Source organism: Microtus oregoni, unplaced genomic scaffold (genome assembly GCF_018167655.1).
Source record: "Microtus oregoni isolate MIOR12 unplaced genomic scaffold, Mior012 000023F_ref0000262, whole genome shotgun sequence".
In the NCBI taxonomy this organism is placed as follows: domain Eukaryota; kingdom Metazoa; phylum Chordata; class Mammalia; order Rodentia; family Cricetidae; genus Microtus; species Microtus oregoni.
The window spans coordinates 8469491-8493225 of NW_024543082.1; the positions used below are offsets into that span (position 1 = coordinate 8469491).

A 23735-nucleotide genomic window follows, 5' to 3' on the forward strand; every position below is an offset into this window, starting at 1 on the left:
ACCAGTTGGGAGTCTGTCATCATTTAGTTCACTTTCATTCATGTACATGTTTTAGAAAATTTCTACTATATTAGGTTTCTGTACTACCCCTAAAATGCCCCTTAATTTTAGCTCTCTCTTTATGCCCTCCCACCAGCCCAACCCCCTCCACTTACTCCTCTCACTACAATCCTCCCCACCCACCCATAACTAACTGTCCTATTTCCCTTTCCTAACAAGATCTGTCTGTTTCCTGCTGCCTCTTACTCTATGCCTACACTCTGTGAGTCAATGGATTGTAACGTGGTTATCGTCACTTCACGGCTAATATCCAAATACAAGCAAATACATATCATATCCATTGCTTGGCATTTGGGATACCTCACTCAGGATGATTTTTTTTCCTAGCTTCATCAGTTTGCCTGGAAATTTTATGATGTCATTTTTTTAAAAAAAATGTCTTAGTAATACTCCGTTGTGTAAATGCCCATGAAAATCAACTCACTGAATTTTCTTTAAATAATTTCACGGATGTCTAAGGAAAGCAGGAAATGCTCACATAGGGACACATTTCAGGTGTGGGTGCCCCTGGATGCCACATCTCATGTTTTCAGCACAGGAAGCCATCTTGTGAAATGCCATGCAGCATGCAAATAGGCTTGGGAAGGGACACTGTTCTTCTGGTACCCGGACAGGGCTTGGGGTTTTGTTCTCAAGCCAGTGATAGTATCTTCTCCTTTCCTAGTGTGACCCGCAGTGCCATCTGCACGATCAACCTCTGAACCTGGCATTGCCAGTGTTAGGGGACGAAGAACTCTTTGTACTCTCGGGACAATCTTCAGCTTTCTGGGCATTATGATATGCTTACCATCCATGTCTTTTTCATCAGTGCTTTCATAAACGATCTTTTAGTCAGGTTGTCCTCTTTTAACATTTTTTTTTTAAAGTGTGTTTCTTTACTTTGTGTGTATGAGTGAGTGCTTTGGCTACTGTCTACATCTTACCGAAACTGGTCTCTTCTTCCACCACGTGGGTTCTGAGGATTGAACTCGGTTCATCAGGCTTGGTGGCAAGCACTTTTGCTCACCTAGCCGTCTCAGTGGCCCGGATGATATCTTTGATAGTCTGGTGTTCCCAGGCTACCTTGGTGGGCTTTCCCAATGTGTTGTTCTCACAGCCTTTTCCTACATTCACACCAGTCTGTTTCCTAGGAGTTCCCATCCTTAACCTTAGCCTTGTCTGGCTGCAAAAGCAGAGCCTGGGCTTCTGGAGGGAGCAGCAGGGAGCACAAATCATTTTTTTTTATTTTTCCTAACTTTATTCTTTTGTTTGTTTGTTTTTTCATTCATAAATTTATACTTCCTCCCCTCCTCCCATTCTCCTCCTGCTCCCCAACTCCCCCTCCTCCCTCCCTCTCCCTGCTTGAGAGAGGGCAGGGAAGAACCCTGCCCTGTGAGAAGTCCAAGGCCCTCCCCTCTACAGCCAGGCCTAGGAGGCTGTGCATCCAAATAGGCTAGGGTCCCAAAAAGCCAATACATGCAGTAAAAACAAGTCCCAGTGCCTTCGTCAATGGCTTCTCAGTCAGCCCCCATTGTCAGCCACAATCAGAGAGTCTGGTTTGTTCAGTCCTGGTACAGCTGGATTTGGTGAGCTCCCATTAGAACAGGTACACTGTCTTAGTGGGTGGACCAACCCCTTGTGGTCCTGACTTCCTTGCTTCTCTCTCCTTCTGCCCTTCAACTGGACCTTGGGAGTTCAGTCCGTTGCTCTGATGAGGGTCCCTGTTTCTATCTCCATCCATTGCCGAACAAAGATTCTATGGTGATATTCGAGGTAATCATCAGTGTGATAGTGGGGCAAGGACAGTTCAGGCACCCTCTCCTCTGCTGGCCAAGGACCTAGCATGGGACATCCCTGTGGACACCTGGGATCCCCTCTAGAGCCAAATCTCTTGCCAACCCTAAAATGGCTCCCTTAATGTAGATATCTTCTTCCCTGCTCCTATATCCGCCCTTCCTCCATCTCCATCCTCCCATTCCCCCAAGCTCTCCCTAGTCTTTCCCTTCTCCCTTCCCTCTCCCCCTCTTCCCTTCCCCCAACCCCATTCCCATCCCTACCCCTACCCCCATACTCCCAACTTTTGCCTGGCAATCTTGTTTGCTTCCAATTTCAAGGAGGATCTATATGTTTTTCTTTGGGTTCACCTTGTTATTTGGCTTTTCAAGGCTTGCAAACTATAGGCTTAATGTCCTTTGTTTATGGCTAAAGTCCAATAATGAGTGAGTACATACCATATTCATCTTTTTGGGTCTGGGTTACCTCACCTCAGGATAGTGTTTTCTATTTCCATCCATTTGCATGCAAAATTCAAGATGTCATTGTTTTTAACCGCTGAGTAGTACTCTAATGTGTATATATTCCACACTTTCTTTATCCATTCTTCCGTTGAGGAGTACCTAGGTGTTTCCAGGTTCTGGCTCTTACAAATAATGCTGCTATGAACATAGTTGAACAAATGCTTTTTGTAGTATGATAGGACATCTCTTGAGTATATTCCCAAGAGTGGTATTGCTGGAACCTGAGGTAGGCTGATTCCCAATTCCCTGAGAAACCGCCACACTGATTTCCAAAGTGGTTGCACAAATTTGCTTTCCAACCAGCAATGGATGAGTGTACCCCTTACTCCACAACCTCTCCAACATAGGTTATCATTGGTGTTTTTTATTTTAGCCATTCTGACAGGTGTAAGATGGTATCTCAAAGTTGTTTTGATTTGCATTTCCCTGATTGCTAAGGAGGTTGAACATGACCTTAAATGTCTTTTGGCCATTTGAACTTCTTCTGTTGAGAATTCTCTGTTCAGATCAGTACCCCATTGTTTTTTTTTATTGAGAAAAGGAAAAAAAAAGTTTCCGCCTCCTCCCAGCCTCCCATTTCCCTCCCCCTCCTCCCACCCTTCTCCCCCTCCTCCCACTCCTCTCCCCCTCCCTCTCCAGTCCAAAGAGCAGTCAGGGTTCCCGTTTTTTAATTGGGTTATTTAGAATTTTAATGTCTACTTTCTTGAGTTCTTTATATATTTTGGAGATCAGACCTTTGTCTGATGCGGGGTTGGTGAAGATCTTTTCCCATTCAGTAGGATGCCTTTTTGTCTTAGTGACAGTGTCCTTTGCTTTACAGAAGCTTCTCAGTTTTAGGAGTTCCCATTTATTTAATGTTGCTCTTATTGTCTGTGCTACTGGGGTTATATGTAGGAAGTGGTCTCCTGTGCCTATGTGTTGCAGTCTGCTTCCCACTTTCTCTTCTATAAGGTTCAGTGTGGTTGGATTTAAATTGAGGTCTTTAATCCATTTGGACTTGAGTTTTGTGCATGGTGATAGATATGGATCTATTTTCATTCTTCTACAGGTTGACATCCAGTTATTCCAGCACCACTTGTTGAAGATGCTTTCTTTTTTCCATTGTATAATTTTAGCTCCTTTGTCGAAAATCAGGTGTTCATAGGTTTGTGGGTTAATATCCAGGTCTTCGATTCGATTCCATTTGTTGACCTCTCTGTTTTTATGCCTGTACCAAGCTGTTTTCAGTACTGTAGCTCTGTAATAGAGTTTGAAGTCAGAGATAGTAATGCCTCCGGAAGTTCCTTTATTATATTGGATTGTTTTGGCTATCCTGGGGTTTTTGTTTTTCCATATAAAGTTGATTATTGTTCTCTCAAGGTCTGTGAAGAATTTTGTTGGGATTTTGATGGGGATTACGTTGAATTTATAGATTGCCTTTGGTAGACTTGCCATTTTTACTATGTTGATCCTACCCACCCAAGAGCATGGGAGATCCTCTTTAATTTCCTTCTTCAAAGCCTTAAAGTTCTTGTCAAATAGATCTTTCACCTCCTTGGTTAGTGTTACCCCAAGATACTTTATGCTATTTGTGGCTATCGTGAAAGGTGAAGTTTCTCTGATTTCCCTCTCTGTTTCTCTAACCTTTGTGTATAGGAGGGCTACTGAGTTTTTTGAGTTGATCTTGTATCCTGCCACATCACTGAAGTTATTTATCAACTGCAGGAGTTCTTTGGTAGAGTTTTTGGAATCACTGATGTACATTATCATATCATCTACAAATAACAAAAGTTTCACTTCTTCCTTTCTAATGCGAATCCCCTTGATCTCCTTATGTTGTTTTATTGCTATTGCTAGAACTTCAAGCACTATGTTGAAGAGATATGGTGAGAGTGGACAGCCTTGTCGTGTTCCTGATTTTAGTGGAATGGCTTTGAGTTTCTCTCCATTTAACTTGATATTAGCTGTTGTCTTGCTGTATATTGCTTTTATTATATTTAGATATGATTCTTGTATCCCTAACCTCTCCAAGACCTTTATCATAAAGGGGTGTTGAATTTTGTCAAATGCTTTTTCAGCATCTAATGAAATGATCATATGTTTTTTTTCTTTCAGTTTATTTATATGATGGATTACATTGATAGATTTTCATATGTTGAACCAGCCCTGCATCTCTGGGATGAAGCCTACTTGATCATAATGGATAATTTTTTGATGTGTTCTTAGATTCATTTTGCCAGTGTTTTATTGAGAATTTTTGCATCGATGTTCATGAACGAGATTGGTCTGTAATTCTCTTTCTTGGTTGAATCTTTGTGTGGAACTGTAGCTTCATAAAAAGAGTTTGGCAATGATTCTTCTGTTTCTATTGTGTGAAACACATTAAGGAGTATAGATATCAGCTCTTCTTGGAAGTTCTGGTAAAATTCTGCATTAAACTCATCTGGTCCTGGGCTTTTATTGGTTGGGATTTTTTTTTATCACAGCTTCTATTTCCTCACAACTTATAGGTCTATTTAAATTTTTCACCTGGTCTTGATTTAATTTTGGTATATGGTATTTATCTAAAAACAAGTCCATTCCTTTTACATTTTCCAACTTTGTGGCATATAGGCTTTTGTAGTAAGACCTAATGATTCTCTGAATTTCCTCAGTGTCTGTTATGCCCCCCTTTTCATTTCTGATCTTGTTAATTTGCTTGTTCTCTCTCTGCCTTTTGTTAGTTTGGATAGGGGTTTGTCAATCTTGTTGACTTTCTCAAAGAACCAGCTCTTTGTTTCATTGATTCTTTGGATTGTTTTCTGTGTTTCTATTTTGTTGATTTCAGCCCTCGGTTTGATTATTTCCAGTTTTCTAGTCCTCCTGGGTGAGTCTGCTTCTTTATTTTTCTAGAGCTTTCAGGTGTGCTGTTAAGTCCCCAATATGTGCTTTCTCCGTTTTCTTTAATGTGGGCACTTAGAGCTATGAACTTTCCTCTTAGCACTGCTTTCATAGTGTCCCATAGGTTTGGGTATGTTGTGTCTTTTTTTTTTCATTGAATTCAAGGAAGATTTTAATTTCTTTATTTCTTCCCTGACCCAGGGGTGGTTCAGTAGTTGACTGTTCAGTTTCCATGAGTTTGTAGGCTTTCTTGGGGTAGAATTGTTGTAAAATTCTAACTTTATTCCATGGTGATTTGATAAGACACAGGTGGTTACTAAATTTTTTTGTATCTGTGGATGTTTGCTTTGTTACCAATTTTGTATGTGATCAATTTTCAAGAATGTTCCATGAGATGCTGAGAAGAAGGTATATTCTTTCCTATTTGGGTGGAATGTTCTATAGATGTCTGTTAAGTCCATTTGATTCATTACCTCCATTAGTTCTCTTATTTCTCTGTCAGGTTTCTGTCTGGTTGACCTGTCCATTGGTGAGAGAGGAGTGTTGAAGTCTCCTACTATTAGTGTGTGGGGTTTGATGTGTGCTTTGAGTTCTAGTAATGTTTCTTTTACATAAGTGGGTGTTTTTATATTAGGGGCATAGATCTTCAGGATTGAGACTTCATCCTGATGAACTGTTCCTGTTATGAGTATAAAATGCCCCTCTCCATCTCTTCTGATTGATTTAAGTTTGAAGTCAACTTTGTTAGAGATTAGTATGGCCACACCTACTTGTTTCTTAGGTCCATTTGCTTGATAAGCCTTTTCCCAACCCTTTACTCTGAGTAGGTGCCTGTCTTTGTGGTTGAGGTGTGTTTCTTGTAAACAGTAGAATGTTGGATCCTGTTTTCGCATCCATTCTCTTAACCCGTGCCTTTTTATAGGTGAATTGAGTCCATTGATATTAAGTGATATTAATGTCCAGTGGTTGTTAACTCTGGTTATTTTTTTTTTTTTGGTGGTAGAGTTTGTGTTTCGCTTCTTTGAGTTGTGCTTTTGGATGGTTGCTAGATATCTGAGGTATTGTGGGTGTTATTGGGTTCCCTGGGTTGTGATTTTCCTTCTATTACTTTCTGTAAGGCTGGATTCATGGCTACATATTGTTTAAATTTGCTTTTATCCTGGAATATCTTGTTTGCTCCATTTATGGTGAAAGAAAGCTTGGCAGGGTATAGTAGTTTGGGTTTGCATCCATGGTGTCTTAGTTTCTGCAGCACATCTATCCAAGACCTTCTGGCTTTCATGGTTTCCATAGAGAAGTCAGGTGTAATTCTGATAGGTTTACCTTTATATGTTTCTTGACCTTTTTCATTTGGTGCTCTTAATATTCTTTCTTTATTCTGTATGTTTTGTGTTTTGATTATTATGTGGCAAGGGGAAGTTTTTTTTTTTTTTTGATCCAGTCTATTTGGTGTTCTATATGCTTCTTGTATCTTCATAGGAATATCCTTCTTTAGGTTGGGAAAGTTTTCTTATATAATTTTGTTCAATATATTTTCTGGGCCTTTGAGCTGTAATTCTTCTCCTTCTACCCCTTTTATTCTTAGGTTTGGTCTTTCCTTGGTGTCCCAGATTTCCTGGATGTTTTGTGATGAGAATTTGTTGGATCTGCGTTTATTTCCTCTGTAGTATCTTCAGCATCTGAAATTCTTTCTTCTATCTCTTGTATTCTGTTGGTTATGCTTGTCTCTGTAGTTTCTGTTCATTTACCCAGATTTTCCATATCCTGCCATGTCTTCGTTTGTGTTTTCTTCATTGCCTCCATTTCAGTTTTCAGGTCTTGAACCGTTTCCATTACCCATTTGATTGCTTTTTCTAGGTTTTCTTGGGTATCTTTGAGGGATTTATTCATTTCTTCTAACTTTTTGTTAGTCTTTTCATTCATTTCTTTAAAGGAGTTTTTCACATCCTGTTTAATGGTCTCTAACACTTTCATAATGTTACGTCTAAAGTCTATTTCTTCTACGTCTTCTGGATTAGGGTGTTCATGTCTTCCTGTTGTATGTTCGCTGGATTCTGGCATTATCATGTTGTTTTTCAGATTGTTGGAGGAATTCTTGCATTGGTGTCTGCCCATCTCTTCCTTCAAATGCTGTTAGGAGGGTCTTGGTGGCTTGGTCCGATCTTTGCTGTGGCTACCTGTGTACTTGGGAGTTTTTCTTGGTCTGCCCTTTCTTAGGTCCCCTCAGCACTGGAGTTGTCTCTTAGATCCTCTCCACCCAGAAGTAGGTCCTCTGGACAGATCTTCTGGTACAGGATCAGGGCCACTTGCTGGCCAGGGACCTAGCAGACAAAAGGGCGGGCTTGCTGAGTGCAGGCTCAGTGGCACAAAGAAACTCCTGCAACTGTTGCACTCACCACTTTGACCCCAGACCCTCAGCCCTGCAGCAGGCTGAGATGCGGGATCCTATGACCCCACAGATAGGAAGGGGTGCCTGGGGGCAAGCTGGGATGGGATAAGAAGAGAAAGGCATTAGCTGGAGATAGAAGCCCCCACTGAATGGCCAGAAAGTTTAGGGGATTGGAGCATGTCTGTACTTCCTTTCTGGGGTGTCCAGCCAGCCGGTCAGGTACACACTTACCTCTCCAGGAGGCTCTTCTGGTACAGGATCTGCTGGCCAGGGACCTCGCAGACCCACAAATCATTTTTGTAATCTGAAGTTACAGCAGCTGCAGACAGTAGTGGCCAGAGCCCGAGGTGCTGCCACACTTTACCCATTGCTGCGGGTCCTCAGAGCTGCCCGCAGCCTGAGGGGCCACCACATGTGTGTTTGCGGGTCCCTGGAGCCGCCCGCAGCCTAAGGAACCACCACATTTGTGTCTGTGGGTCCCTGGAGCCGCCCGCAGCCTAAGGAACCACCACATGTGTGTCTGCGAGTCCCTGGAGCCGCCTGCAGCATGAGGGGCCACCACATGTGTGTCTATGGGTCCCCAAGTGGCCGTCAGAGGCAGCAGCCTGAGTCTTAGTTGCTTAATTGTAAAATTTGTTTTGTATTATTTTTTAAGGCTTTTGTGGCGCTGAGCATTGAGCTGAGGGCCTTGTCTGTGTGCAGCAAGTACAGAGCCACTGAGCTGCGTACGCTCACTGTTGACTTAAATTCCCTGTCTGAAAAGTCCAGAACTCCTTCTGCACCTGACGTGGCTGCTCCCTCCTGCTCACTGTTGACTTAAATTCCCTGTCTGAAAAGTCCAGAACTCCTTCTGCACCTGTCGTGGCTGCTCCCTCCTGCTCACTGTTGACTTAAATTCCCTGTCTGATAAGTCCAGCACTCCTTCTGCACCTGACGTGGCTGCTCCCTCCTGCTCACTGTTGACTTAAATTCCCTGTCTGATAAGTCCAGCGCTCCTCCTGTACCTGACATGGCTGCTCCTGCTTGCTGTCTTCAAATTCTGTTTTTTTTTTTTTTTAATTTTTAACAATTGAATTTGCCTTGCAGTTTGTTGTTGAATTCTAGACACGATGCACTTGGTGAAAGAAGCTGCTCTGCGGGCTTGTTGTAAAATGGTAGCTTGTACGGGGGGATGAGGAGCATTCTGGTGGTCTGTTTCGCTGGAATCCTTTGGTGAGCACGTGCCCCCGCGAGTGGACCTCCTTCATGTGTGCTGGTCCTTACCCTTGGTGCAGGCTGGAGTTGGAGGTTTCTCTTTTCTCAGTTGGGGTTTCGGGTATGGAAAAGTAGCTTCTCACCTGGTGTCTTAGTTAGGGTTTCTTTTGCTGTGAAGAGACACCATGACCACCGCAGCTTTTATAAGCTTATAGGTTCAGAGGTCTCATCCTGGCAGAAAGCATGGTGGCATGCAGGCAGACATGGCGCTGGAGAAGGAGCTGAGAGTTCTCCATTCAGATCAGCGGGCCGCAGGAAGAGCGTGACACTGGGCCTGGCTCACTCTAGTGACACACTTTCTCCAACAAGGCCATGCCTCCTAATAGCCACTCCCTGAGCCTGTGGTGACCATTTTCCTTCGGGGCACCACACTTGGTTACTGCTCATCAATATTCCTTTTTCAAAAATGGTTTCTTTCTCCATTCCATGGCTAGAAGCCCAGGGAAACTTTTCTCTGATAATTCACTGTAAGAATCCACATACAACTCCCAGAGGTAAGATTTGTGTAGCTGCAGAGACCTCTCTACGAATTTTCCATGAATCTTATTCTGCTACAATAACTGTGAAACTTGCAGGCTGTTTTGAAACAGTTTAATCTCAGTTGACGTTATACAAATTTAAACCGATATAGAGATTTTTTGGCTGATATTCAGAGAAGTGTGGTTTCTGCTGTCTTTCTCCTTAGTACTTGGACCATGAGACACTCTCAGGGACATTCATCGACAGCAGTGGACAGTTTGTTTCCCCGCAGGCTACGGGAATTAGCCGGAATCCATACTGTGGTTATGAGCACCAGACCCTGTCCAGTCAGGAACGGGTAGAAGAGGATGCATTGCTTGCTGCCTCACAGTGGCAGGTGCCTGATGTGGACTTGGTCCCTTTCGTGAAGAGCACCGACCCTTCCTCCAGCTATTTTGTCATCTTGAATTCTGCAGCTGTCTTCAAGGTGGGGAGCCAGCTGGAGGTGCTAGTTCACGTGCACGATTTTGAAGGGAAGCCCAAGAAGTATGGCGGAGACTACCTGCAGGCCAGAATTCACTCGCCCAAGCTGCAGGCGGGGGCCATGGGCAGAGTGGTAGACTACCAGAATGGATTCTACAAAGTGTTTTTTACCCTGCTCTGGCCTGGCAGAGTTAGAGTGTCCATATCTCTGGTTCACCCAAGTGAAGGGATCAGAGTTCTTCAGTACCTGCAGGAAGCGAAACCAGACAGGGTCTATTTCAAGAGTCTTTTCCGTTCAGGAAGGATTTCGGAAACGATGAAGTGCAATGTGTGCCTCCCGGGAAGTCTTCCCCTGTGCAACTTTACAGACCTCTACACCGGGGAGCCCTGGTTCTGCTTCAAACCAAAGAAGCTCCCCTGCAGCAGCAGAATCAACCACTTCAAGGGCGGATACATGAAGGGCCTTCTCACTGCTGCGGACAGTGCTTTCTTTCAGAGGTACCGTCGGGGTGCTGGGGGTAAAGAGGTCTGCCCCATTGTCTTTGCACATTTAGGGGACCCTTGTAGGTATGCATTTTGTGTCTGTCTGAACCTGGCCCTGTCAGAAGAGGTGTGGCATTGCATAAGAAAACTGGCATTTGCACTTTTTTTGTTCAGTGTTTTAAAAGGGAAGTTTAGTGCTTGTTTAACTTTAAGTTAAAGACCTTTTACCCTTCAGTCTTTGTTCTTATTCTGTTTTTTTTTTTTTTTTTTTTTTTGGTTTTTTGAGACAGGGTATCTCTGTAGCTTTGGAGCCTGTCCTGGAACCAGCTTTTATAGACCAGGCTGGTCTCAAACTCACAGAGATCCGCCTGCCTCTGCCTTCAAGTGCTGGGATTAAAGGTGTGTGCTACCACTGCTCTCTGCTTTGTTTTATGTTAGAGGTGCGCACCAAGTTTATTGCTACATAGGCAATACTACTTATGCACAGAACAGGTTTTTTTTTGGACAAAAAAACCCCAAGATTATCAGGAGATGGCTTAGTACATGCTTGCTATGCAGATCTGACACCTGAGTTCTGTCCTCTAAGCCCACATAAAAAGCCTGCTGTGGCACACGTCTGTAATCCCAGCACTCCTCTGGCAAGATGGATGGGAGGCAGAAACAGGAGAATTGTCCAGAAGCTTGCAAGCCAGCTGGCCTGGAGTATGTAGTATGGCAGAAACAAGAGAGACCCTACCTTATCAAAGTGGGAGGCTCAAAAAGTAGTTCTCTGACCCACCCCCCATGCTGTGTATTGTGCTCCCTGCCCCCTACCCCGGGATAGAGGTATTGAGGGCTAGTCACTGGTACTTGAGGGTCGTGAGTGATGCTAAAATGTTGAAGAAACAGATCAGCTTTTAAATATTTTAAATGCTTATCTATATTAAATGGATATGGCAGTATTACTGAGCTAACTTAGTAAGCATAGGATCAAGGTGTTCCACAGTAAACCCTGTATTTTAACAGCTGTTGAAAGTATTATTTATGGTATTGTGCTAAAATACTTATTTTCAGCATAAAACAGAATGTTTTTCAGCACAGCCAGTATACGGTAATGGGCAGAATGAAAAAAATTATAGGATCAGTCTGAATTGAAATTTGTGTTTTCTTCAACATTGCATGGAATTCTGAACTGAAATAAGAGTCCTGGGGAAAAGTTATGTTGGATAGGAGAAGTTACTTCTACTCTTCTATTGTAGCAGGGTAACTATGGCTGACAATAGCTAACTGAATATTTAAAAAAATAAGCAGAATGGAGTTTGAACGTTTCCAGCATAAACAAGTGGTAAATATTTGCGACGATATGCCATTTTCCCTTTTCTAAGCGTTATATGTAAGCATGCATTATAGGTATGTTGTGCTTTGTGCCTATGATTGCTAAGTGACAAAAAGCTATAAAACTATAAAAAGCCATAAAAAATGAAGTTATAAAACTACCTGGTCAAAAGCACAATCATTTGGAAGAACTTATAAATGTATGTTTTAAATAATTTAAAAGATTTATTTTTCGTGGATGGGTATTTTGCTTGCATGCATGTGTGATGTATGTGTGTATACCATGTGCATGCTTGGTGTCTATGGAGGTCAGAAGAAGGAACCAGGGTCACAGATGGTTGGGAACCACGATGTGGGTGTTAGGAGTCAAACCCAGGTCCTCTCTAAGAGCAGCGAGTGCTCTTAACCGTGAAGCCATCTCCTCAGTCCTTCTAAATAGTTTCTTTTCTGAATTGAAATTTTTTTTTCATACAGCATACTTTGGTGGTACTTTTCCTCCATCCCTAACCCTTCTGGCTTCTCCCCATGAATATTTTCACTCCCATATGAAATGCCTGCATGCAGGGCTCTGGTAGAGAACTGTTTTCATTGAGTAAAGTTAGACATCCTGAAGTTTGAATATTTAATATTTTATGGCTTCTCATATTGGCAGGAGAAATGTTTGGTGAAGCGTGTAGTTGTAGGAGCTTCTTAAATAAAACCGATTTTCCACTTTTTTTTTTTTTTTTTTGGTTTTTCGAGACAGGGTTTCTCTGTGGTTTTGGAGCCTGTCCTGGAACTAGCTCTGTAGACCAGGCTGGTCTCGAACTCACAGAGATCCGCCTGCCTCTGCCTCCCAAGTGCTGGGATTAAAGGCGTGCGCCACCACCGCCCGGCTCGATTTTCCACTTTCTACAAGTCAGCCTGTGGTCCTGTCATGCGTTTATTTTCAGGGCCAGTAGAGGGAGCCTGATTCCACATAGTTACTGGACAGTGCTCTAGAGGACCAGTGTTTTGTGTGGCTGAATAAACAAAACAAAGACGGAAAATATCCTACACATAAATCTAAAAGTTTATTTATTTGGTTTTTCAAGGCAGGCTTTCTCCATGTAGCCCTGGTTGTCCTCAAACTTTCTCTGTAGACCAGGACAGCATTGAAATCACAGAGACGTACCTGCCTGTCTCCCAAGTGCTGGGATTACAGGTGTGCGCCACCACTGCCTGGATACTTATACATTTTTAAGACCAAGACTTACTATATAACTGGCGAGAAAACCCACCTTCCTGATGCAGCCTCGTAAATGATGAAAATTACAGGCGGGTGCTACCATGCCAAGTTTCAAGAATTTCATTTCTTTTAATTTTAAAATTAAATTTATTTTTAAAGTTTTATGTATGTGTACTGTATTTACATATTTTAAGTTTCAGCTCAGACCCAAGATTTACTAGTTTTCAATGAGTATGAGCATGTTATTTTATTTCTATGCATTTTTTTTTTGCCTCTATGTGAAGATTATCCAGTTGGATTGGGTCATCAGTCTGTCCAGTGGCTCCCAGTGAGGAAGAAGCATGGTTGTAATTTCACCAAGTTTCCGGGATAGAGAGTTGAACAGCAAAACGTTTAAAGACGTTCCTAACACCACATCCCAGCAGTAGAGACAAAAGCACATGAAGACCCTGTTACTAGAGAAAGAGAAAAGGATGCCATGCAGCTGCCTGGACTGGGATTGGCTGGCTAATGACATGGTGTAGGTTGTAGAACGTCATCCTCCTAAAGCTCTCTACAACTGGGATGATTGCTAGGGTAGGTGTTCGAGGTCGCTTACATTTGATAGAAACCTATTAATATTTTAAATTCCTTACCCTTCACATTGCTTACATTCTACCTAGCAGCAGGTTATCTCTAAAGAAAAAGGAAACTGGTCTTAATGACCTTTGGACAAAGTGCTTTGAGCTCCCTCGAGTTTGTTGAGTTTGTCCTTATTTTGACCTCTGTCTAAGGTTGTCTACCTTGCTTAGGCTAGAAAAAAATTAAGAAGCTTTGCTGTTATTTTGTTTGTTTGAGATAGGAGCTCATGGTAGCCCAGGCTGGCCTGGAATTCACTGTGTAGCCCAGACTGGCTTCAAATTTGTAGTTGATCCTCATTTTTCCAAGTGTTGGAATTATGGACAGAGTGACTGCACCTGGCTAGCTTTGAGGTTTGGTTCTTCAAATCCTAGGTAGATGATTAACGATCTTTGTCCTTTATCCTTAGGAGAGAGAAAATGTTGGTCTTAGGAAGGACTCTCCCTCAAAGATTCTATTATTAGAGCAGGCATTTCAAAATGACAATATCATGAAGGAGTTTTTTTATTTTTAACATGATTTATACTTTCTTTCTGGTCATGGTGGTTCATACCTGTAGCCCAAACTTAGGAGGCCAGGGCAAGAGGATTGGGAGTTCAAGGGTAACCTGAGCTCAAACGGAATAAAACCTAACAGAGGGGAAAGGATCAGTAGCCCACTCTGTAAAGCGATTTTGCTGTACAGACATGGGGAGCCGGGTTAGGTCTCTAGAACACACTGAGGGTCTAGGTGTGGTGATGGGCATATGTGATCCCAGCAGAGAGTGGCAAAGACAAGCAGTCTCCTGGGTCTTATAAGCCAGCCAGCCTAGCCTACTCGGTGAGCCTCAGAACACAATGAAAATCCCCGTCTAAGGGTGTTCTCTGGCCTTCCTACCATACATGCACACACATGAACAAGTTAATGTTTGCATGCATACCTGTGCTCACACATAAACCCAACCAACCAAACCAGTCCAACAAAAGTAAGCAAGCAGTAACCCTGCAGCTGCGCTAGGTTTTTGGGAAACTTTGATGTTATCACCACCTGCCTGTCTTTTAGATTCCCGGTTGTTAGTGTCATCCATATTTGGTTTTCTTATCCTCAACGCGGGCTTTATGCGTACGCTTGTGTCTGTTTTCCTGCTGCAGACATCAGAGCACCGACCCCAGCAGCAAACATCTCCGAGAGCAGGGTGTCTGGCGTGTCATCATAACAGTTATCACAGTTGGGACATTTGTCACTGATACAGCACTGGTAACCAGTGCGTACGTCTAGTTCATGTCTGGGTGTCCCCAGTACTGTCCTTTGTTAATTATGCGAGTCTAGTTCATGTCTGGGTGTCCCCAGTACTGTCCTTTGTTAATTATGCGATCTGCGATCACACTCTATACTTTGTTATCTTTTTAAATCGAGGAAAATTCTTTCATCTCTTGTGCTTTTTATGGGATGGACAATTTCAGTATTGATTTTTGTTGTTGTTGTTGTTGTTGTTTGAGACAGGGTTTCCCTGTGTAACAGTCCTAGCTGTTCTGGAACTACCTCTTGTAGACCAGGCTGTCCTCATACTCACAGAGATCCGCCTGCCTCTGACTCCCGCGTGCTGGGAATAAAGGCGTGCGCCACCACTGCCCGGCCCAATACTGATACTTTTATAAAATGTTTTCTTACTTTAGATTTGCTTTGTTGTTTTCATACAGCTAAATTGAGGTTAAATATTTTTGCAGGAAAATTATGGGGAAACTGTCCTTCAAGCTTTATGTGAAAGTTATTATGTATTTTTGGATAAAAGCAACTCTAAGTTTGTGAGAGTGGTTTACATGGGCGCTCTTGAAAGTCACCAAATGTCTTTGTGTAAAATAAGGAATTCTGTTGTACTCCAGCGTAGCCAGCCCTGTATAGATCCTTCATTACTTGTTTTTTGTCTGTGTTCTGTAGAATATCAATTTCCATTAGGGTCTGGCAGTCTTACCACATAAGCCAGAGCTAGATATGTGCCCCGGATGTGAGTGGAGCTTACTCTTCATCCCTAGGATGAACACATTGTTCTTGAACAGGGAGCGCTGGAAATATTCCACAAGAGGCCAAGCAGTCTGCATTTTTTTTGATTTATGATGATTTTTATTAAGAAATATTTTTTTTATTTTTTATTTTTTTTATTGAGAAAAGGAAAAAAAAGTTTCCCCCTCCTCCCAGCCTCCCATTTCCCTCCCCCTCCTCCCACCCTTTTCCCCTCTCCCCACTCCTCCCCCTCTCCCTCTCCAGTCCAAAGAGCAGTCAGGGTTCCCTGCCCTGTGGAAAATCCAAGGTCCTCCCCCCTCCGTCCATGTCTAGGAAGGTGAACATCCAAACTGGCTAGGCTCCCACAAAGCCAGCACATTACGTAGGTTCAAAACCCCGTGCCATTGTCCTTGGGTTCTCATCAGCCCTCATTGTTCGCCATGCTCAGAGAGTCCAGTTTTATCCCATGCTTTTTCAGTCACAGTCCAGCTGGCCTTGGTGAGCTCCCAATAGATCAGCTCCACTGTCCCAGTGGGTGGGTGCACCCCTCGTGGTCCTGACTTCCTTGCTCATCTTCTCCCACCTTCCGCTCCTCATTGGGACCTTGGGAGCTCAGTCCAGTGCTCCAGTGTGGGTCTCTGTCTCTATCTCCATCCATCACCAGATGAAGGTTCTATGATGATATGCAAGATATTCGTCAGTATTGCTATAGGATAGGGTCTTTTCAGGTTCCCTATCCTCATCTGCCCAAGGAACTACCTGGGGACATCGCCTTGGGCTCCTGGGAACTACTCTAGGTTCAAGTCTCTTGCCAGCCCTAAGGTGGCTCCCTTAACTAAGAATTGTGCTTCCGTGCTCCCCTATCCAGCCTTCCTTTATCCCAATCATATTGTTTCCCCAAGTTTCCCCCATCCTCCCCTTCTCACTTTTCTCTCCCCATCTCCCCTTACCCCCAACCCACCCCACCCCCAAGATCCCACTTTTCTCCCCGACAATTTTGTCTACTTCCCATAGGCAAGAGGATAACTATATGTTTTTCCTTGGGTTCACCTTCTTATTTAGCTTCTTTAGGTTCACCAATTGTAGACTCCGTGACCCTTATTTATGGCTAGAAACCAATTATGAGTGAGTGTATAGAAGAAAACTTTCCCAACCTAAAGCAGTCTGCATTTTTTTTAAATTTATTTATTTATTAAAGATTTCTGACTCTTCCCCGCCACCACCTCCCATTACCCTCCCCCTCCCCTAATTAAGTCCCCCCCAGCCCGAAAAGCAATCAGGGTTCCCTGTCCTGTGGGAAGTCCAAGGAACCCCCACCTCCCTCCAGGTCTAGTAAGTTGAGCATCCAAACTGCCTAGGCTCCCACAAAGCCAGTGCGTGCAGTAGGATCAGATACCCATTGCCATTGTTCTTGAGTTCTCAGCAGTCCTCATTGTCCGCTATGTTCAGAGAGTCCGGTTTTATCCCAGGCTTTTCCAGACCCAGGCCAGCTGGTCTTGGTGAGTTCCCAGTAGAACATCCCCATTGTCTAAGTGTGTGGGTGCACCCTTCGCGGTCCTGAGTTCCTTGCTTGTGCTCTCTCTCCTTCTGCTCCTGATTTGGACCTTGAGATTTCAGTCCTGTGCTCCAATGTGGGTCTCTGTCTCTGTCTCCTTTCATCGCTTGCTGAAGGTTAATATTCAGGAGGGTGCCTATATGTTTTTCTTTGGATTCTCCTTATTTAGCTTCGCTAGGATCACTAATTATAGGCTCAATGTCCTTTTTTTTATGGCTAGAAACCAAATATGAGTGAGTACATCCCATGTTCCTCTTTTTGGGTCTGGCTTACCTCACTCAGGATAGTGTTTTCTATTTCCATCCATTTGCATGCAAAATTCAAGAAGTCCTTGTTTTTTATTGCTGAGTAGTACTCTAATATGTATATATTCCATACTTTCTTCATCCATTCTTCCATTGAAGGGCATCTAGGTTGTTTCCAGGTTCTGGCTATCACAAACAATGCTGCTATGAACATCGTTGAGCATATACTTTTGTTGTATGATAGGGCCTCTCTTGGGTATATTCCCAAGAGTGGTATTGCTGGATCCAGGGGTAGGTTGATCCCGAATTTCCTGAGAAACTGCCATACTGCTTTCCTGAGTGGTTGCACAAGTTTGCATTCCCACCAGCAATGAATGAGTGTACCCCTTTCTCCACAACCTCTCCAACAAAGGCTATCATTGGTGTTTTTTATTTTAGCCATTCTCAGTCTGCATTTTTAAAGCTCGTTTTTGATAGGAGTACCAGAGTCCCGGCAGTGACTCTTCTGGATCCCCAGCCCTTGCTGCTGGCTTTCGCTCTCCTTCAGGTTTTCAAGAGAATATACTGAGCATAGCGCTAGTCTGCAGCCTGAGCTAAGAGCTAAAGAGTCGAAGTGAGTGAAGCCCCGCCCATATCCTTGAGGGGTGTGTATAAGGGGCGCAGACACCTGCAGAGTCCTCACTGGTGAACAAAGACTGTTTGAGTACTATTTGGAGGCAGGGCATCTCCTCGGGGACTCCTCCCAGACCTGGGCTTGCCCTAGGAACCTAGCATACTTAGTTCAGTAGAGACTTGTGACCCCAAAATCGCGTAGTAACAAAGTAGAATTCTGTTTTCAAAAGGAACATTCAACCTGGAGTTAGATACTGTGGAGTTGCATTCCTAAGACTGGCAAAGTAGTATGTATAGTTTGTGTGTATGTGTGTGTGTGAACAACAGTGAAGACATATTGAGGATTTAGTAATTTCTCTTCAGTGTGTAGTACCTTCTCTCAAGAGCCCTAGCTTATTAACTATTAGTCATATTGGTTAATTTTTCTGCTTCACTATAAGGCGCCGTGAAAGCATATGTATTTTTTTTTTCACTTACTGGTAAAGAAACACAACTGCAAACAAATGTCCCTGAATCTCAATCTAAACTCGTGATTTCTTTTTTCTTTTTTTCATTTTCTTCCAAAGTGGTGTCAATATCAAAATGCCGATCAACTCCAGCGGACCTGACTGGGTGACTGTGATTTCCAGGAGAACGAAAGGTAAAATGAGATGAGCTTTGATGGTGGTTCTCTTTCCCTTCAAGAGTGTTCATTTGTTATTTTCTGAGTGTTCCCCCTGTGTGTGTGTGTATGCACACTGCAGGCCTGCAGTACGCAGGAGCCAGGTCAGGGAGCTGGAGCTCCTGGGGCTGGAGTGTCAGAACACTGTGAGGGGCCGTGGAGGAGCTGGGAACCCAGGCGGGGTCCTCTGCGGGAGCAGCTGTGCTCTTGACTGCTGGGTCATCTCTGCAGCCCCGATGTGTTGTTTTGATGTTAAGGGGTTTCACCCGTTCTTAGGTCATGGCTTCTTTTGAGCGCGAACTGAGAATAGTGAGGGCTTATGTTTAAAACTCTGCTAGATCTTGTGTATTTAATTCTGGGCTGTTCTAGGTGTGCTAATGTAAAAGTTGTCTTCTTTTTCTTCCACGGTATACTCTATATTTATCTAGAGCCTCTAGAGCTATGTTTTCTAATAGGGAAGCTTCTAACCTTTTGTGGCTCCTAAGACAGAAATAGCTCAAAATAAAATAAAATTAAAAACCTAAAAGCCCAGTCGGTAACTTCATTATGTTTGGCGGTATGTCAAGTGCTGTTGGATAATGTTGTACTATAGATAATCAGGACAGGTATGTAAATAGTTACGTGAGGTGTTGAAACACTTGCGTAGAGGCGGAATTTAGGATTCGGTCGAAAAGTGTCCATTTTTTAGCATTTCCAAGGCCTGGGCTCAGTCTGTGGTTGACTCACAGCAGCACCTACAAACCGCTGAGTTGACATAATTCTGATCTACAGGTGTAAGTATTAATAAAAAAGAGTAAGCTGGGAACAGCAGCTTACATCTGTCATCGTTGGGAGGCTGAGGCAGGGGGACTGCTTTGATTCCAGGCTAACTTGAACTACATAGTGAGATTCTGTCTCACAGCACCAAAACCATAAAAGAATGAAATTCCGAGGAGTAAACGTGCTGTCTTTGCTGTAGTAAATTTAGAGAGCAGGAGGCTTCATAGGTAGGAGAACTTTGTAGTTATTGAGAACATTTATCCCCTAATGACATGTTTTGCCATCCCCTTTGCCACAAGTACTAGATATACAATACACGTGCACCCAGAAGGATGGGTATTATATATGCCTGGTGTAAGCTATGCAGAACGAATCAAGGAGCCAGGACCACCTCAAGGGGGCAGTGTGCTCCTTTGTTTCCTGCAAAACCAAACCCCCTGCACCCAGAGATCAGATTTTCTTCACTGCATCAAACCAGAAGTCTTCAGGTTTTGCTTGTTTGTTTGTTTTGTTTTTCTCAATTAATCTGAGTTTTAAACTGTGCTAGTCACATATTTTAAAACGCTGGTATCTGGTTCAGAATTCATGAAAAATCATGTGATCTAAAAAAGGTTTGTAGACAGATAGAGATAGTAGTCTCTGGCTTCCGCAGTTAGGTGGAGCTCTCAGCCTTCTGGTGAAGATCTGTATTTGATTTACACTTGAACCAGATGGCTTGCTCCTAGTAGGGGATGTGTGTGTGGAGCATCATTAGTGAAAACACTTACCTTCAACGATCAGAATTCCTTCCAACCCGTGGCCAGGGTGTTAGTAGGTGTGATGTTTGTTCCTCAATAATACTGCGCTGCAAACTCCTTACCCCACTGATGATTCTTCCCTTCCACTCTGACATGCTTGCCAGGTTTGTGATGTTCCCAGCTGTCCTGTAGAGTCCTAGATTAATAGGAGGGGTTTTTCGTTTTTCAGTTTTTTTTAAATAGTGGAAAATTCCATATTGAAGGTGGACAGAACACACAGGAAGACTCCAGGAGCCAGTAAGAGGTAGCTCAGCTTTAGTACTGAGGGATGCGCGGTCACATTGCTTTATATCCACCTGCATGCTCCATTATATTATTCTGAAGCAGAGCTTATACAGGTTACCCCTGCCGACAGTGCCCAAATTGGCCGGGAATTGGTACGGGCTTGTGGTGATGTACTATTTTATGTAGAGAGAAGATAGGTTCAACTCACTTGGATTTTTTTTTTTTTAATGGAAGAAAGTAACTCAGTGTTATTAGGCACTGAACACTGTGGCTTTGAGTGAGGAACTCAGATTGTAGCAGGTACATAATTAGGGAAAAATTGACTTTGAGTATCCAAGGAGCCCAGATAGAGGGAGCTTCCCAGAAGGCCGCATTGACAGAGGTGGTACTTTATAAAGACCCTAAGCAGGCTCTGTCTTTTCTTCCACGTAAACATTATGTTTCTACTTAAACTTTCACCCACTAACTTCAACTTCTGTTGGATTCAAATGTAGCAATGGTTTCTGTGACATTCCTTTTAAGAGTTATTTTTTAAAAAGATTTTTCTGTCTATGTATTTATTATGTATTCAGTGTTCTGTTTGCATGTTTGCCTGCATACCAGAAGAAGGCATCAGATCTCATTACAGACGGTTCTGAGCCACCATATGGCTTCTAGAATTTGAACTCAGGACCTCTGGAAGAGCAGTCAATGCTCTTAACCTTTGACCCATCTCTCCTGCCCCTCCTTTTCAGGTTTATTAATTGGAATGCTAGCATGAAGAAGGGCTGTCTATTTTCATGTCTACATCGCTGTAGACTTGCCATTATTTGGTTTCTTTTAATTTGACTAACTTTATTTTTGAGATAGGGTTTCATTATGTAACCTGGCTATCTGAAAACTTACTATGTAGAACAGGCTGGCCTCGAACTCCCAGAGAGTGCTGAGACCAAAGGTGTGCACCACTATGCCCAGATATTTTATTTTTGAGATAAAATTCAGCTTAAACCAATCACTATTTATGTGTGTGCGTGCCAGACTTGTTCCAAATTTGACAGTTGAGTTTGGATTCTGTAAACCCATGCTGGCCTCAAATATGAAGTCTGCCTGCCTTGGCCTCCCCGGTGCGGGATTATGAGTATGAACCACTTTTCTTCACCCCATGATGTATGTACATCTCTTCATCGAGCGCTACCTTACTTTCTAACACCATAAGATGTTTTGGGCTCATTTTGTATCCTCCCCACCCCAACCTTAAGAGTTCAGAATCTTAGCTGGATGGTGGTGGTGCACACCTTTAATCCCAGCACTCAGGAGGCAGAGGCAGGTGGATCTCTGTGATTTCGAGGCCAGCCTGGTCTACAGAGTGAGTTCCAGGACAACCAGGGTTACACCGAGAAACCCTGTTTCCAAAAACAAACAAGCAAAAAAAAAAAAAAGTTCCGAATCTTTTCTTAAACACACACATAATAATTTAAGCAGGAAAATGGCAACACATAAGCACTTTTTACCGGGCTCTGAATAACATTGTCAAGGAAGGTTTTTAGATCAATTTGAATGAATTCATAATCTTTCCCCTTATTTTTCTATGGTTGTATATTTTGAAGCTTTTTTCCCTACAAGTTTTACTATTTACATTTAAGCTAATTCATTTTCCCAAGATATTTAGAGTGCAGAGTATTTCTTAAGACCACCATATTACCATCACATGAAGCTATAATTCCAGTTAAAAGCAAAAAACAGTTTTTAGGTGGAGTAGACCTGCTTATCAGAAAGGGCAAGTGTCTGGTGGCAGACAGACTTCCCCAGTGTCAGAATTACTGGTGACTTTCCTTTCCTATCTCTGCTATGGTCCCTACGCGTTCCCAGCTAACTCACTCAGGGACCTTGATGGACCCTACCCTTGTTGGGAATTGAACCCATACGCTATTGGGGACCTCACCTGTCTTGCTGAGATGGTCCCCAAACTTATGCCCTTAGTTCTCGTGGAATTCTTTTCATCCTGCTCTTTGTAGTTGGCTGAGGAAAATTTCTCAGCCTTTTTTCTCTCCTTGTGTTCTGTTTTCAGTCCAGCTAGCCCTCATTAGGCTAACGGACAATGTGGAACTGGATGGTGCTATCCTCCCCAGCCTCCAGCAGAGTAATGTCACCATCAGAAGACTAGCAGTGTGTGCTCCCCACAGCCGGGCCTGTTGACTGTTGGCACTCCCTCAGAGAAGCGGGGCTCTGGGAGCCATTGGTCTCTCACCTGAGTATCCAGCTGCTCTCTCAGCCCTTTGGGGCCTTTGGGGTCTTGGGTGGGGGTAGAGGAGGTAGGCTGGGGAGACTATGAGAAGGGGGACGCCATCTGTGGCTACTGGGGAGTCGCCTCCAGTTGAGTGAAGATATTCCAGTGTGGCTGCTTTAGGACCACAGCACCCCTGGCAGCAGCCCCCCATCCATGCTCTGTGAGAAAGCCTAGTAAATGCATTGGTTCCCCCAGGGTGAACTTCAGTAGAACTGAACCTTGGTTTCTTTGGGGGACTGTTGTGGCTGGGGCATATACTGATTAGTCTCCCCCATGGAGAAAATTCTTGCAACACATGAGATAGCACTAACCGTCGGAGAAAAACATCAGATCTGGCCCTTGAAGAGAAGCCAAGATATTTAGAGAAGGCGGGGCAGTACTTGCAAGTAATCAAAAATGTGCCTTCTGGTTTTACATAAGGAGTCTCAAAAAGTTTATTTTTGAAGTAAGCCAAAGACATATTTATATTTTGCATAAAGATCTGTTTTGGTAAAATTCCCCCTTTACTAATATTCAGAATAACAATTTAGTAATACCGAATTTTTATTTTCTGTCTTAATTTTTATTCCAAAGAAATAGTAGATTAGGGGTTATTTTATCAATTTAAGAGAATTTCATATCTTAGTGATTTGAAGGCCCAAGTTGAAGTTCCGAGAAACACTTTCTAAGCAACTTCAAATGATTTGAAACCAGTCAGGAAACGCTGTTGTACAAATTGACCGTTAGGGGGCGGTATAGGCACACACATTCCACTCTTAAACAGCACCCTGCATTTAAAGGATGACTGTCAGGTTCAGTAATTGATTTGCTCTGCTTGACTAAACTCTGGTAGTCAATATAATTAACATTCTCATGGAGATGGTAATTGCTTCCTCTGTGATATATACTTTTCTTTTTAACGCGTATTTGACGCAAAATAACCGAATCTGCCAAATTACCAGGAGTAAAACTGTAACTTCAAAATCACTTTTAATTCTCATTCTAGGGTTTTCTTTGCGCCCCAGGTGTGTTCTCTGTAGCTCTCTGGCTTTGCAGCATTGACACATTAAATCACGGAGGACAGGCGAGACAGCTCAGCTGGTGGAGCCCTGACTGCCATGCCTGATAACCTGGGTTTGATTCCCTGGCCCCCACATAGCAGGAGAGAACCAACTCCTACAAGTTGTCTTCTGACTTCCATATATACATTGTGGTGAACACACACACACACGGCGTAATAATAAAACAACAAGG

The 23735-nt window shown here is 43.2% G+C and overlaps 1 protein-coding gene across 6 annotated transcripts in view; it reads left to right on the forward strand.

The window, feature by feature from the left end:
• Nxpe3 (neurexophilin and PC-esterase domain family member 3) overlaps positions 1-23735 on the forward strand; it is a 54452-nt gene that overhangs the window by 19917 nt on the left and 10800 nt on the right. For all 6 annotated transcript variants that reach the window (XM_041672851.1, XM_041672853.1, XM_041672854.1 and 3 more), the window contains 2 exons: positions 9524-10278; positions 18361-18434. In XM_041672851.1, coding sequence (XP_041528785.1) covers positions 9524-10278; positions 18361-18434 — 829 coding nt within the window. The remainder of the gene's footprint in view (positions 1-9523; positions 10279-18360; positions 18435-23735) is intronic.